Genomic DNA, 14534 nt, shown 5'->3' with positions numbered 1-14534 from the left:
CCTGGAGGTCAAATAAGAAAAATATACCAAACTCAAAGCACTATTAAGTCATGAAACGAAGACTCTGAGGTAGAAGTCAAGCAATATAATTCACAATTTCAGGTATTCCCAGCAACCATCGCATCTCGCAAGTAAGATGTATTTTTTTTTAAAGTCTCAACTTCCAAAAAATCAATAATCCATTCTGTAAAATCAGATGTAAAACTATGACCGAGCCGGGCGCAGTGGCTCACGCCTGTAATCCCAGCACTTTGGGAGGCTGAGGTGGGCGGATCACGAGGTCAGGAGATCGAGACCATCCTGGCTAACACGGTGAAACCCTGTCTCTATTAAAAATACAAAAAATTAGCCAGGTGTGGTGGCGGGCTCCTGTAGTCACAGCTACTCGGGAGGCTGAGGCAGGAGAATGGCATGAACCCGGGAGGTGGAGCTTGCAGTGAGCCGAGATCGCGCCACTGCACTCCAGCCTGGGCGACAGAGAGAGACTCCGTCTCAAAAACAAACAAACAAACAAACAAACGACAACAAAAAAAACCAACTATGACCGACAGAAGACACCCAAACTTTTGTCGTGGTAACAGAGTAAATGCTTTTACTAAAAGCTGCCAACATTTCTATCGTAAGGGGGCGGCTGGTTGTAACCTTAATGTCCATATTGGTCGGGATAGTAAGGTTCTTGTCTGTGTTGCGGGTAATTGTTACCGCAGGATTGTCCACGCCACTGATTGGATCGATTGTCACTTGGCCACCCCCATCTGCCGTCCCTGCCTCTGAACTGTCTGCTATCTTGCAACCGATTGTCTCTGTTTCTTTGGTTCCCACCAGCTCTGCTATTCCATTCCTCAACAATTGGAGAGGACTCGGGAGGGCGTTTCAAGTATTCCTGATACTCCTTGTCATCTTCTGTGAATCTACTAGCAAACATCTCTTCAAAATTTGGAACAGCTTTGGCTGTGTCAGTCATTCTGAAATTCCCAAAGATTTGAGGCAGCTGTATTGTTTAATGTTTAGATTGTTTAAATCCGCCAAGGGCTGTGTCTATCTAGCTCGGGCCGAACCCCGCCAGCGAGACACTAAGAGGCCGCAGGAGAGGTGGCCTCTGGCTCACCACACCGTGGAACTCCAGACCACCCCAGCTCTCCAATGTAGCAGAGACCCTTCCGCTAGCCATCGAAAATAACTTAAGTCACTTAAGCTGTACTTGGGATAACCAGGTTGTTATTTAATGAGGTGATAACTGAGGTGACTACAAAAGAAAAGTCTGGGATTGAGTGTGTGAGCAAAGTGCATGGGGACAGTGGTATGTTCTAGGTTGAAGGCTCACCCTAGGCCAAGCACCGTGGCAGCTGTTTTACAATATCATAACTTTAATATCACATCCTTGCAAGATATGTAGCTTCGTTTTACTGAGGAAAGCTCAGAAAAGTTAAATAACTCGCCCTTGGGCACACATGACTGGAAAGAAATTGGGATTTTTATTTTAGTAAGTAAGTTGGTCAGGCACAACGGCGACTCAGCAGAGGGAACTTCAAGGAAGTGTGAGACAACAGCTGGAGCCCTGAGCTGGGAGAGTGGTGGACGAATTATAAAGAGTTTTATGCCTGCCATAATGAGAAGCTTGTCCTTGAACTTGAGGGCAATGCTGAGAGTGCAAAGGACTTTAAGCAGGCCCTACACAGTGGCAGCCAAGCAGGTCATAAAGAGCAAGATGATGCCCAGGCAGATCAGGGATTCTCTATCTACAGAGCGTCCGCCTACCAGCTCCTTCACAGCAGCGGATTTTGCTGCAAGAGAAGAGGCAGCAGGCCAGGCCTTTTCCTTCGCCCACAGCGCCTACGTCGAAAGCTCCCAGGCTGGTTGCTCCACTGGCTGCTTGAGGTCCCCTCTCTCCAGACCCGCCGAAATGGCGGCCGGTGCTGTGGCCGATCCCGCGCCGCTGCCTCGGGCCTTGGGCCGCAGCGCCACCCGGCCAACCCGCCTCAGCAGCGTTCCTGGCGTCAGCCCCTCTCCTCCAGCTTCCTCCGCCCCAACCTAGCGTAGAACCCCAAACTCCAGTCCCAGTCCACTTCCGCAGCTTCCTCCCCTCAGCATCGCAGGTCGGATCACGTGCGGGTCCTGTCACGTGACATCAGGTCACGTGAGGCCGGTCACGCCCCGGGCAGCTTGGCTGGGGCTAGGCTTCCGGGGCTCTGCAGTCCTCGGCGTGTGCTGGCAGCCTCGGAGTCCACCGAGCCAGGCGGCTGGGATGGTGAGGGCGCCGGGCAGGAGAGAGGCCGGCCTGGGCTGGGGCCTCCGTCCCTGCCGCCCTCAGGCTCAGCCTCTCTTCTCGTTTTTTTCGCTGCAGATGAACCGGACGACCCCCGACCAGGAGCTGGCGCCGGCGTCGGAGCCCGTGTGGGAGCGGCCGTGGTCGGTGGAGGAGATCCGCAGGAGCAGCCAGAGCTGGTCGCTGGCGGCCGACGCGGGCGTGAGAGGCGGGCCCCGGGGACGCGAGAGCGGCACGGGTGACGCTTGGCCTGCGCGCAGGAGGGCCAGGCCGCGACTGCCCCTGCACCTGGCCCGTCCCGTTGCCTGCCCTCTTAGGAACACACGCCCCGTTTAGCCCCCGAGAATGCCACCCTGGCAGTCCCCGGCCACCAGGGAGAGGGGCAGACCCTGACCGTGGCCCAGACGCGACGTTCCCTTCATTGGGTTTCTGGCTCAGCTCCATCCGGAGGGGAGATCCGTTTCTGCCACACTGAAGGATTGCTCGGGCACTAGGGAGGCGATTCCTGTTGGGACCTGGACTAAATGGGGTGGGAAACAAGCCAGTATGTGGATATCCTTTAATGGGATTCTTCAAATCGGGGGCCCAAAAAGCTCAGAACTGTTCGAGTCCCAAATGAATAGGATTTTTGAATAAGAATGGTGGTTGATTAGCTAACCCTTGGTCTGTGATCTCTGTAGATTGACAACCAAAGAGGACTTTTAAAAGGAGACAGGGTTTTGCCCTGTCGCCCAGGCTGGAGTGCAAGTGGCTCGATCTTGGCTCACTGAATCCTCTGGGATTCAGGTGATCCTCTCACCTCAGCGTCCTGAGTAGCTGGGACTATAGGCGTCCACCACACCTGTCTGATTTGTTTATTTATTTAATTTTAGTAGAGATGGGGGTCTTGCTATGTTGCCCAGACTGGTCTGCAACTCCTGGACTCTAGCGATAACCCTGCCTCAGCCTCCCAAAGTGTTGGATTACAAGCGTGAGCCACCATACCCAGTGCCAAAAAGGGATTTTAAATTTTTCCAGAAACGAGATAGGTGTCCATTAGCTCACTGCCACTCTTTTGATGAGCTTTCTTAGTGTTTTCCAATGTCACTTGGTTTTAGTACTTGTCAAACCAGCATTCCAGCCGGGCACAGTGGCTCACACCTGTAATCCTAGCACTTTGGGAGGCCGAGGTGGGCGAATCACGAGGTCAGGAGTTCGAGACCAGCCTGGCCAACATGGTGAAACCCCGTCTCTACTAAAAATACACAAAATTAGTTGGGCGTTGTGGCGGGCACCTGTAATTCCAGCTACTCGGGAGGCTGAGGCAGGAGAACCGCTTGAACGCGGGAGGTGCAGTGAGCCGAGATGGCGCCACTGTACTCCAGCCCAGGCAACAGAGTGAAACTCTCTCAAAAAAAAAAAAAGCATTTCTTTCACATTCTAACACTCAAAGGTGAAAGGAAATGGGTTCTTTTTTGATGTGACATGCAGAATAGTTACATGTAACATTGATACTACTGTATGTTTATTTTTTAAAATAGCTACTACAGTTTCTACAGGAATTCTCACAGCAAACTATCTCTAGGACCCATGAAATCAAGAAACAAGTGGACGGACTAATTCGGGAAACCAAAGCCACAGATTGTCGCCTGCATAATGTCTTCAATGACTTCCTTATGCTCTCTAATACCCAGTTCATTGAGAATGTGAGTTATTTAGTTATATTATAATTCCTTTTTTGGGAGTAGGAGATATTGTAATTTTAAATAACTTACTGTTAGGTTCCCTCCTAAATTTTGGTGGAAGTGTGGTTCTTGGTATTGTAGCTTTTTTCTCTGGGATTAATACCTCTTTTTTATTTGTAAAGTTTTAAGTCCTTTTTTCCAAGCCTCTAAAAAAGTCTAATGATAACATTTTCTTATACTTCGGTGCTTCCATCTTTTGTCAGTTTTGAGAGTAGTCAGCAATTGTGCTGAATTGTGTGGCACTCACACTGCCTTTGTTGTGGCGTGATCTGTAAGGACAGCTGTTTACCTGGTTAGACCCTCTGGACACCAGCATATGGTTTCAGTTGTTGATTGGGGTCATTCTGTTCTGATAAATTATATTCAGGGGATATATATGTCTGCTTGCAATATTCTCAACTAAAGTTTATGATGGCTGAACTTACAATATGGAATCAACTGTAAACAGATTACTGAGCTTAAATCTATGTGATTTTTGTCTATTTACTGTTTCTTCTAGGTGGTAGGAATACATAGGTAAATTAGATAGAGCCTCTCCCTTGGCAAATAGTATAATTCCAGCATACAAAGGAAGTAAGTATGGCTGGAGCAGAGTGGAGACTTAAGAGATGAGGATGGAGAGGAAGCTTAGGTAACAGACCTGTGTTTCTCATAGGGTGTCCCAACTTTCTGAATATCAGCATTCATTTGTGGAAAAAGGATTATTAAAGTAAGCGATCTCCTGAGATTGTTAGATATAAAGTAATAAAATTTTCAGAATCACAAAATTATTTAAAAAGCCCAAGATTTAGAATAGTTAAGAGAATGCCATGTAGTCAACTTGTGCAGCATGTTTGTGCATTTTTTAATAGCTCGAGTTAAATGCCACTTCCTGTCTTTTTTTGGAGAGCTATATGTAAAATAAAGACATTAATAAAGGTGTTAGAGATCTCTTTGCCAGTTATTTCCTTTAACAGCAAAGGAGTACTTATGAGTTTGAAAAATAACAAGTATTCGGCCAGGTGTGGTGGCTCATGCCTGTAATCCCAGCACTTTGGGAGGCCAAGACGGGTGGATCACCTGAGGTCAGGAGTTCGAGACCAGCCTGACCAACATGGAGAAACCCCGTCTCTACTAAAAAAATACAAAATTAGCTGGGCATGGTGGCGCATGCCTGTAATCCCAGCTACTTAGGAAGGCTGAGGCAGGAGAATCGCTTGAACCTGGGAGGCGGAGGTTGCGGTGAGCCGAGATCCTGCCATTGTACTCCACCATGGGCAACAAGAGCGAAACTCCGTCTCAAAAAAAAAAAAAATGTATTCAAGTAAAATCAGTAGTTTTCTGATTGTTTACACAGAATGTCCATGCTTGGTCCTGACTATCTCACTGGAAAAGTCAGGGACTCTAGACTCAACTTCTCTGGTGTGCACAGCCCCATAGTGTTTTCATCAAGATTAATTTGGTGTCCTTTTAAGCACTCCTGTTCTTTTCATTCCGTACTTTTCTTGCTGGATCAGGTAGTCAGCACTTCTCTGCAGTCAGTGTTGCAGCACCAGAGTCCCAAAGGATTTGGGAAGTTTCTTTTTTTTTTTGAGATGGAGTCTCGCTCTGTCACCCAGGCTGGAGTGCAGTGGTGCGATCTCCGCTCACTGCAAGCTCCGCCTCCCGGGTTCACGCCATTCTCCTGCCTCAGCCTTCCAAGTAGCTGGGACTACAGGCGCGTGCAACCACGCCTGGCTAATTTTTTGTATTTTTAGAAGAGACGGGGTTTCACCGAGTTAGCCAGGATGATCTCGATCTCCTGATCTCGTGATCCGCCCACCTCGGCCTCCCAAAGTGCTGGGATTACAGGCCTGAGCCACTGCGCCCGGCAAGGGAAGTTTACTTTGTACCCAGTGTGCCTGTACCAGATTGGTACTAGATCGGTACCAGATCAATACTTCAGTGGGAAGAAATGGGGAACATCATACAATTTTTCTCAATCACAGTCTTAGGTCTTATCTTTTCTCCAGCTCTTTTCTAGCCAAGTTTTCGTAGATTCTGAGTTTTCCATGATGTAGTTTTTGTGGAGTTTTTTTGGTTTTGTTTTATTGTGTTTTGGTAATTGTTCTTTATTTCTGTCCAATACTGGGGATTTCCTGTTTTCCATCCATCTCTCCATCCCTTTAGCCTTAGCTTTTTTTTTTTTTTCTTCCGAGACAGAGTCTTGCTCTGTCATCCAGGCTGGAGTGCAGTGACACCATCACGGCTCACTGCAACGTCCGCCTCCCGTGTTCAAGCAATTCTCCTGCCCACACCTCCCATGTAGTTGGGATTACAGGCTCCCGCCACCAGGACTGGCTAATTTTTTTTCTATTTTTAGTAGAGATGGGGTTTCACCATGTTGGTGAGTCTGCTTTTGAACTTCTGACCTCAAGCGATCTGCCCATTGCAACCTCCGCCTCCCGGGTTCAAGCAGTTATCCTACTTCAGCCTCCCAAAGTGCTAGGATTACAGGCGCGAGCCACTGCGCTCGGCCCTTAGTGTTAAGTCTTGATGCCCCTTTGCCTTCCAGTCTGCAGCCAGAACTCTTCTCCTGATGTGCTGGTTGCCGCTGCCAAATCTTAATTACTTCCCAGACCTTCTATAAGGCCACATGCTATAGGTTTTTTTCATTTGTGGCAAAGCATGATAATACTGAGAAAACAGCTAATGCTTAATAAAACTCTGAAAAAATATAGTTGCTGATATATATTTGTAAGTGATCTGGCTTTTTTTTTTTTTTTTTTGAGACAGAGTCTCACTCTGTCGCCCAGGCTGGAGTGCAGTGGTGCAATCTCATCCCACTGCAAGCTCTACCTCCCGGGTTCACGCCATTCTCCTGCCTCAGCCTCCTGAGTAGCTGGGATGACAGGCACCCGCCACCACACCTGGCTAATTTTTTTTGCATTTTTAGTAGAGATGGGGTTTCACTGTGTTAGCCAGGATGGTCTCGATCTCCTGACCTGATGATCCACCCGCCTTGGCCTCCCAAAGTGCTGGGATTACAGGTGTGAGCCACCATACCCGGCAATCTGGCTTTTTAATGTTTTATTTTCAAACCCTGACATCAGTACTTAGGTGTTACAATTCCAGCTTGAATTATGGTGCCATTTGGTTTCATGGTAATTTATCAGAAACATTCAAAGTCAGATAGGTTTCTGGGTTTTATTAATTAGCCTCAGGGGCAGCCACAAAGTTGCAAACTATATTATAAAGTTAGTGAAACAATCCGGACTTTCTAGGGCGAGAACAGTCAGGACTTTTTAGGGCAAGAGAAATTAATACCATTAGTAAAGGCTCAAGAGGGGACTTGGAGGGAGAAGAAATACTAATTAACATTGGCCAGTGTTCTAGTGTCTAATTAGAAGGCAACACAATTCTAAAGGCTTAATTATCTGTTAATTTAGGAATTGGATCCTGAAATAGCAAGTGCCATAGTTAATGACTTTAGTTTGTTAAATGAACTGGTGAGGGAGGATTTTTTCTTTTTAAAGTCAATTGTTTCCAAATCTTAGCTTTGTAAAATTAAAAAAAAAAATTCCAGAATGAAACAAATTAACCTGTTTATGCCCAAGGTTAGAATTTTTTTTGTGAAAAGCCAGACCTTGGCAATGACCTTGAGCAGTAGGATATACATAACTCTGACAAGCTTAGTGTTCCAATAATGGGACACTAGGCATAAATGGGTTAATTTTCCAGATCATCTTCCTGTTGATTTATAAAAGCTGAATTTTGGTCATTTTTCCCTCCTTTTCTACTTTTCTATTGAAGAAACAGATGGAGTTGCTGAAACTGTCAAGTACTCAGCAATTAGAGAGAAGGAGGTAAAGCCCAAAAGCCTTATTAACATATAATTTCCTGCACAGGTTTTTCCCTCTCCCCCTAGACCTGCTTTATTTTACATAATGCCCCTTGCTTTTGACACTCCAGCCTTCTCATTCTTTGGAGATGCCATATGCTCTGCTGCTACGGGGTCTTTGCTTACATTGCTTCCTATGCCTCTACCCTTTGATTGACATCTGTCTGTCTTCTAGGTCTCTGCTCAATTATATTACTTCCTCCTGGACCCTCTGCACTAGGCAGACCCCCTGGATAAAAGCAGCTGAAGCATCACATTCTTTAGTAGACTTCTTACAATTGTAATTTTACAATTATTGATGGGATTTGATGAGTTGGACCCTCCCGCTAAATCAAGCCCCATATTTTTAACAACAAATATATTTGAGGGGTCCAGCACAAGCCTGATATTTAGGGATCCAGTGAATATTTGAATGAATGAGAGTACGCATAAATGAAAGGGGACCAGGGCTGTGTATAGTCTGTTACTCTCCAGCCCTGGTCCCTTTTTCCCCAGTTCCCCACTTTCCCCTTTTACCCTGTCTCCCCAGATGAGGAGCAATACCAAAGATATTTAACAGTCCTGGGTATAGCTATCTGACTGTAAATTGATCACAAAACACATGAAGCTGTGAGTTTAGCAGGTGAGGATGAAAGAAGTTAGCATTGGTTATCTGCTGGATATGAAGTACTTGAGGATGCATAGTCCTGCTCACCCTGAAAAGATCCCATGGGCTTTAGGTCCCATGGGTTTAGGTTTCTTAGATGTTGTGTTTGGCTTTCTAGCTGCAGGCTGCTGATAGGTAACCATGGTAGCTGCCAGGTCTTAAAGTCTCACTTTTGAGATTTACTTAACTTTTTGGAGTCCTGACTTTGAAAATTACCAAAGTAATCCCTGATCTTTATAGAGCAATTAGGAAAAGTAAGAAAAAGAAAAATCATGTGAAATTTCCTCAGCTTGAGGGGAGCCTCTCAACGTTTAGCACATATATTCTAAGTCCATTTCCCATGCAGACATCAGGCTTAAAAGAATTGAACCTACAGTAGGCCGGGTGCGGTGGCTCACGCCTGTAGCACTTTGGGAGGCTGAGGTGGGCGGATCACGAGGTCAGGAGATTGAGACCATCCTGACTAACACGGTGAAGCTCCGTCTTTACTAAAAAATACAAAAAAATTAGCCAGGCGTGGTGGCAGGCGCCTGTAGTCCCAGCTACTCGGGAGCCTGAGGCAGGAGAAGGGCGTGAACCCGGGAGGCAGAGCTTGCAGTGAGCCGAGATCCCGCCACTGCACTTCAGCCAGGGTGAGAGAGCAAGACTCCGTCTCAAAAAAAAAATAAATAAATAAATAAATAAATAAATAATTGAACCTACAAAAAATCAGCTACCCCAAATTAACCAACCATTGAACTTTTCAGTGTATTTTTTTCTGTTCTTGTTTTTTAACTTTAACCTTTTCTAGATGACTGTGTGTGTGTGTGTGTGTGTGTGTGTATTTACATTTGCAGCCTACTTTTTTTCTTAATGTGAACTTATTTAACCCATCTTTGAGACTTTTGTGAATTTAATTTTTTTGTTCTTAAACCGTATCATAATTTATTTAATAATCTTCTAATATTAAATGTTATTTATGAAATGTTTCATAAATTTCATAAATGTTTCATAAATAAATAGAAAAGTTCAGAGAGAAACCACAAGTGCTAAGAAAATGTATAGCACCTAGCATCAGTGGTTTTGTATTTTGCCACATTTGCTTCAAAGGTGCCTACCCACCATATTCATCCTTAACTCTAATCATTTTGGGTGGGGATTCCTTGGTATCTCTGCCTTTTTATTCTTTTTTTGTTTTTGAGACAGGATCTCCCTCTGTTGCCCAGGCTAGAGTTCAGTGGTGCAGACAGCTCACTGCAGCCTCAAACTCCTGGGCTCAAGCCATCCTCTCATCTCAGCCTCCTGAATAGCTGGCTAGGACCACAGGTGTTCGCCACCATGCCTGGCCAACTTTTTATTCTTTTTACCTAGAGAGGGATTTCATTTTTATCCCTTATAGATAACCTTTATTGTGTAGTTGTTCTTTTCTTCATTGACTATTATGTATGAATGTTTGTGTGTGTTTATGTGAAAATAAAATCAGGCCTCCATGGAATTGTGGGTCTGTTTCTGCCCTCTGCTGTTTGTTTTGTTTCTCTGCTGTTTGCCAGTATCATAATCTTAAATACTGCAGATTTCTAATGTCTTATTAGGGCAAGTCCCCATAATCTGTTTTTATTCAGAATTGTCATGGTTATCAATCTTTGGCTTTTTACTTTTCTGTGTGAATTTGAGGATTATCTTTTACTTATTTATTTATTTTTTTGAAATAGAGTTTCAGTCTTGTTGCTCAGACTGGAGTGCAATTGCGCAATCTCGGCTCACTGCAACCTCTGCCTCCCAAGTTTAAGCGATTCTCCTGCCTCAGCTTCCTGAGTAGCTGGGATTACAGGCACCGGCCACCACATCAAGCTAATTTTTATATTTTTAGTAAAGATGGGGTTTTGCCATGTGGGCCAGGCTGGTCTCAAACTCCTGACTGCAGGTGATCCCAAAGTGCTGGGATTACAGGCATGAGCCTCCCAAAGTGCTGGGATTACAGGCATGAGCCTCCCAAAGTGCTGGGATTACAGGCATGAGCCTCCCAAAGTGCTGGGATTACAGGCGTGAGCCTCCTAAAGTGCTGGGATTACAGTCGTGAGCCACAGCCCCCAGCAGGATTATCTTACTATATTGTGCCACAGAATATTTTATTAGCGTTTGATTGGAATTGCATAGAATTATAAATTTGGTATTTGTGACTTTCTGCTGGAAATCATGATACCATGAACATTCTGATGTTTGCGTTTATGATAATTTTCATGGGAGCTAAATTTCAAGAAGTAGAATTTTGGGTCAGAGGATATGATCGTTTAAAAACAACATTGTTTGATCAGATTGGCAGATACTTAAAGATGGGTGGACAGGAGCCATTGCTGGCAAAGGTTTGGGTAAGGGGCACTTGAGTACGCTGCTAGTGACAGGGAATTCTACACATTTGTGCATAGAATCTGGGAATGACTATTAAGATTTATTTATTCCCTCTCTAGGTAAAATCCCTCTCTAGGTATATAAATAAATAATAAATAATAAATAATCAGTTTCAGCCAGGCACAATGGCTCACACCTGTAATCCCAGCACTTTGGGAGGCCGAGGTGGGCGAATCACGAGGTCAGATTGAGACCATCTTGGTTAACATGGTGAAACCCCATCTCTACTAAAAATACAAAAAAAAATTAGCTGGGCATGGTGGCAGGCACCTGTAGTCCCAGCTACTCGGGAGGCTGAGGCAGGAGAATGGCGTGAACCCAGGAGGCAGAGCTTGCAGTGAGGTGAGATCGCACCACTGCACTCCAGCCTTGGCAACAGAGTGAGACTCCATCTCAAAAAAAAAAAAAAAAAAAAAAGGGCAAAAACAAATTAGCCGGGTGTGGTGGTGCACGCCTGTAATCCCAACTACTCGGGAGGCTGAGGCAAGAGAATCATTTGAGCCTGGGAGGTGGAGGTTGCAATGAGCCAAGATCCTGCCGCTGCACTCCAGCCTGGGTGACAGAGCTAGACTCTGTCTCTGAATAAATAAATAAATAAGCAGGAAGGGTAGGAGAGCTCTAAATATATGCACGTGTTAGCTTATATTTGTATTCAGAGCCTCAGGAAATGAGCATACACACCAGGCTTAAATTGGGTATTCCAAGGATCAGGTTGGGGATAGGGAGGGAACTATTTTAAAATACATCTCTTTTACATGTGCCTTTATATTGACTTAAAATTTTAAAAATTGAGATAGAATTCACATACCATAAAATTCAGTCCTTTAAAAAGTATACAGTTTGGTGGTTTTTACTGTACTCAAAGTTTTATAATCACGGCCACTGTCTAATGCCAGAAGATTTTCATCAGTTCATTTATATTGACTTCTTATTTCTTTCTTTTTAAAAAATTTTAATTTCATTTCATTTTATTTTTGAGATAGGGTCTCACTTTTTCACCCAAGCTGCAGTGCAGTGGTGCAATCAGGGCTCACTGCAGCCTTTACCTCCCAAGCTCAAGAGTTCCTCCTGACTCAGCCCCACAAATAGCTGGAATTACAGGTGCACACCACCATACCTGGCTAATTTTTGTATTTTTTGTAGAGATGAGGTCTCACTATGTTGCCCAGGCTGATCTTGAACTCCTGAGCTCAAGTGATCCCCTTGCCTTGGTCTCAGAGAGTGCTGGCCTTACAGGCATGAGCCACCGCACCTGGCCTATATTGACTTTTTATAACAAGCATGTTGTACTTCGGTAGTTTTTAAAACATAAAAATGATTTTAAAAACCAAGAATCACAGTGATTTGGCAGAGCAGTGGGTCTTTTCTGGAAAAGAGAGTCTTGCCTACCCATGCTGTCAAGGTTAGTCAAATGCCCAGCCTTTCTGGCAAGTCAGTGGTAGATTTTTCTCTCTGCTTTCATACAAATGGGATAATAAAAATTTATCAGCCATTTTAAGCAACTGAATGAAAATAAGTTTTGCCTTTACCATTTTCCTCGTTCAAAATCCTGAAGTTCTAGTTTCCTAGTTGATAAATTACATCAGTTGACATTCTCCATAACCTGGGGTCAGAATACTGTATCATTGCCCATCAACATTATTAGGTTAAATGAAAAGGTGTGAAAACTGATATCTTACTGTTTTTGCAACTCTTGGTTTACAACGAGGTTAAAGTTTCATCATGTTTCCTAGTCATTTGTATTTAAAATTTTTTTTTTTTTTTTTTGGTGAATGGACTATTCTTTGCTGTTTGTGCATGACCCACTGTTACGGACACCCACCTGGTAGTGGTCTCAGCCCTTTGTTGAATAACCATTTCCTTCCCCATCTTTGTCCTTAGTTACTGTGTGTTGAATTCTTATATTGTGATTTATTTCCAATGACGTGTTGACCTTTTAACATTGAGTTTGCTTCCATATTTAGCGTGTATACGATGAAGAAGTGGAGGAGCTAGTACTTAAGGCTGAGGCAGAAAAAACAGAGCAGGTACTTGTATAAAATCACTCTTAGCTGAGTTTCTGACTTTGAAAAGTGTGGTGGAGATCGATGTGTTATGTGGGAACTGGGGGATGGTGGGCGGGGTTGGGAAAGGGAGGGACTGCTCCTGACAGCAGCCCAAGAGGGGATTCTTTCCTTCGTTTCTGAAATGTAGTGTATTAACTAATACAGAGATCAAATCCTTGAATTCTGGTATAAGAATAGAATAGAAGTCAGCAAACTTCTTTTGTAAAGGGCCAGATAGTACATATTACAGATTTGGAGGGTCACAGAGGTCATTTTTTTCCTGTGGCTTCCTGAGTTACAGATGGACCAGCCTTCTTCCTGAGATCTTCTCACACCAGAGCCCAAAACATAGCTAAGAGGTTCTGGGTCACACTGACTTCTTAGCACTCCAGCAGAGATTTCTTTTTCTTCCACTCAGGAAGGCACATGGACTGTGAATAAGTTTATTATTGGAGTAGCTTTGATTTTGTTCTCATTTATTCAGAAAATATGGATCACCTGTAAAGGTTGGCGCTTTGTCAGCAATTATTACTTGTAACAGATGAAGCTGTTAGACTAGGAAAAGGGTATTCGAAACCAGCTATAGTTCTGCCTGTTGCCAGCATTAAAAAAAAAAAAGTTATTTTATTTTATTTTTTATTTAAAAAATTTTTTTATTTTGAGATGGAGTCTCACTCTGTCGCCCAGGCTGGAGTGCAGCGGCACGATATCAGCTCACTGCAACCTCTGCCTCCTGGGTGCAAGTGATTCTCCTGGCTCAGCTTCCCGAGTAGCTGGGACTACAGGCGTGTGCCACCACGCCTGGCTAATTTTTTTGTATTTATTGTAGAGACGGGGTTTCACCATGTTGGCCAGGCTCGTCTCAAACTCCTGACCTCAAATGATCCGCCAGCCTTGGCCTCCCAAAGTGCTAGGATTACAGGCATGAGCTACTGTGCCCAGCAGGTTATTTTATTTTTAATAGAACTCAAGGATTTGCTAGCCATTTAAGTGCAGTAGTATCTGGTTATACCAATTCAGGGTTTAATTTGAAGGTGATAGGTATTTAGTGTACTATTTTTAAAAACTGCTATATATTTCATACACATTTTCACAAACTCAGTACAATATTAGCTATTTAACTCAGAATCAAGCATATCCAAATAGAAAAATACACAACCAAGACAAAAAAGTTCAGTTAGAAAGACTTCAGTACTTGAGATGAAAGACTAAAATGCTCGTAGGATTTTTTTTGCCTTTGGCCCTCAGAACAACACTGTGTGGTTTGGTTCCTTCTAGAATATTTGTGAGGGGTGGGCAATGACACTAAATATTTTTCGGTATTTCTCACAATGGCACACTTGTGTCTGCGGGGACTGCCATTGAGAGCTGCTGTTGCAGGAAGAAGACACCTGAGGGAGATTCTCAGCCTGTTGGTGATATGAACAAACCTTTTTTCTTGAGTGGGGCATTGTTGTAGGGTATACACAGAATAGACCAGAGATGAAAATGACCCCCTTTTGATGTAGAACAGATTTATAAAATAATTGTAATTGTCCAGTATTTTTTTTTTGTCTCTTTAAACTGTAATTGAAAAATGAGACCTCTGTGACCTTCCTTCTAAGTC

At 44.1% G+C, this 14534-nt stretch overlaps 2 protein-coding genes across 19 annotated transcripts in view; one reads left to right on the top strand and one right to left on the bottom strand.

The window, feature by feature from the left end:
* Nucleotides 1–510: 510 nt before the first annotated feature.
* Nucleotides 511–1090, bottom strand: LOC103784232 (RNA guanine-N7 methyltransferase-activating subunit-like protein). The gene has a single exon (XM_063607398.1). It carries the CDS (start codon nucleotides 962–964, stop codon nucleotides 644–646), a length of 321 nt encoding a protein of 106 aa, XP_063463468.1. The 5' UTR covers nucleotides 965–1090; the 3' UTR covers nucleotides 511–643.
* A 1005-nt stretch (nucleotides 1091–2095) lies between these two features.
* The window catches only part of LOC100967802 (WASH complex subunit 2A-like), a 65284-nt gene continuing 52845 nt past the window's right edge, over nucleotides 2096–14534 (top strand). For 16 of the 18 annotated variants that reach the window (XM_055092806.2, XM_063607396.1, XM_055092804.2 and 13 more), the window contains exons 1-4: nucleotides 2096–2248; nucleotides 2345–2467; nucleotides 3787–3951; nucleotides 12848–12910. In XM_055092806.2, the coding sequence (XP_054948781.1) occupies nucleotides 2246–2248; nucleotides 2345–2467; nucleotides 3787–3951; nucleotides 12848–12910 (354 nt within the window). In that variant the 5' untranslated portion in view covers nucleotides 2096–2245. Of the gene's footprint in view, nucleotides 2249–2344; nucleotides 2468–3786; nucleotides 3952–12847; nucleotides 12911–14534 lie in introns of those variants that run through there. The other 2 variants (XM_055092796.2, XM_063607394.1) reach the window with 2 other exon arrangements.

Source organism: Pan paniscus, chromosome 8, assembly GCF_029289425.2.
Source record: "Pan paniscus chromosome 8, NHGRI_mPanPan1-v2.0_pri, whole genome shotgun sequence".
Classification (NCBI taxonomy): domain Eukaryota; kingdom Metazoa; phylum Chordata; class Mammalia; order Primates; family Hominidae; genus Pan; species Pan paniscus.
The sequence above is the reverse complement of the archived record's forward strand: the minus strand, read 5'-3'. Positions and strand labels throughout refer to the sequence as shown.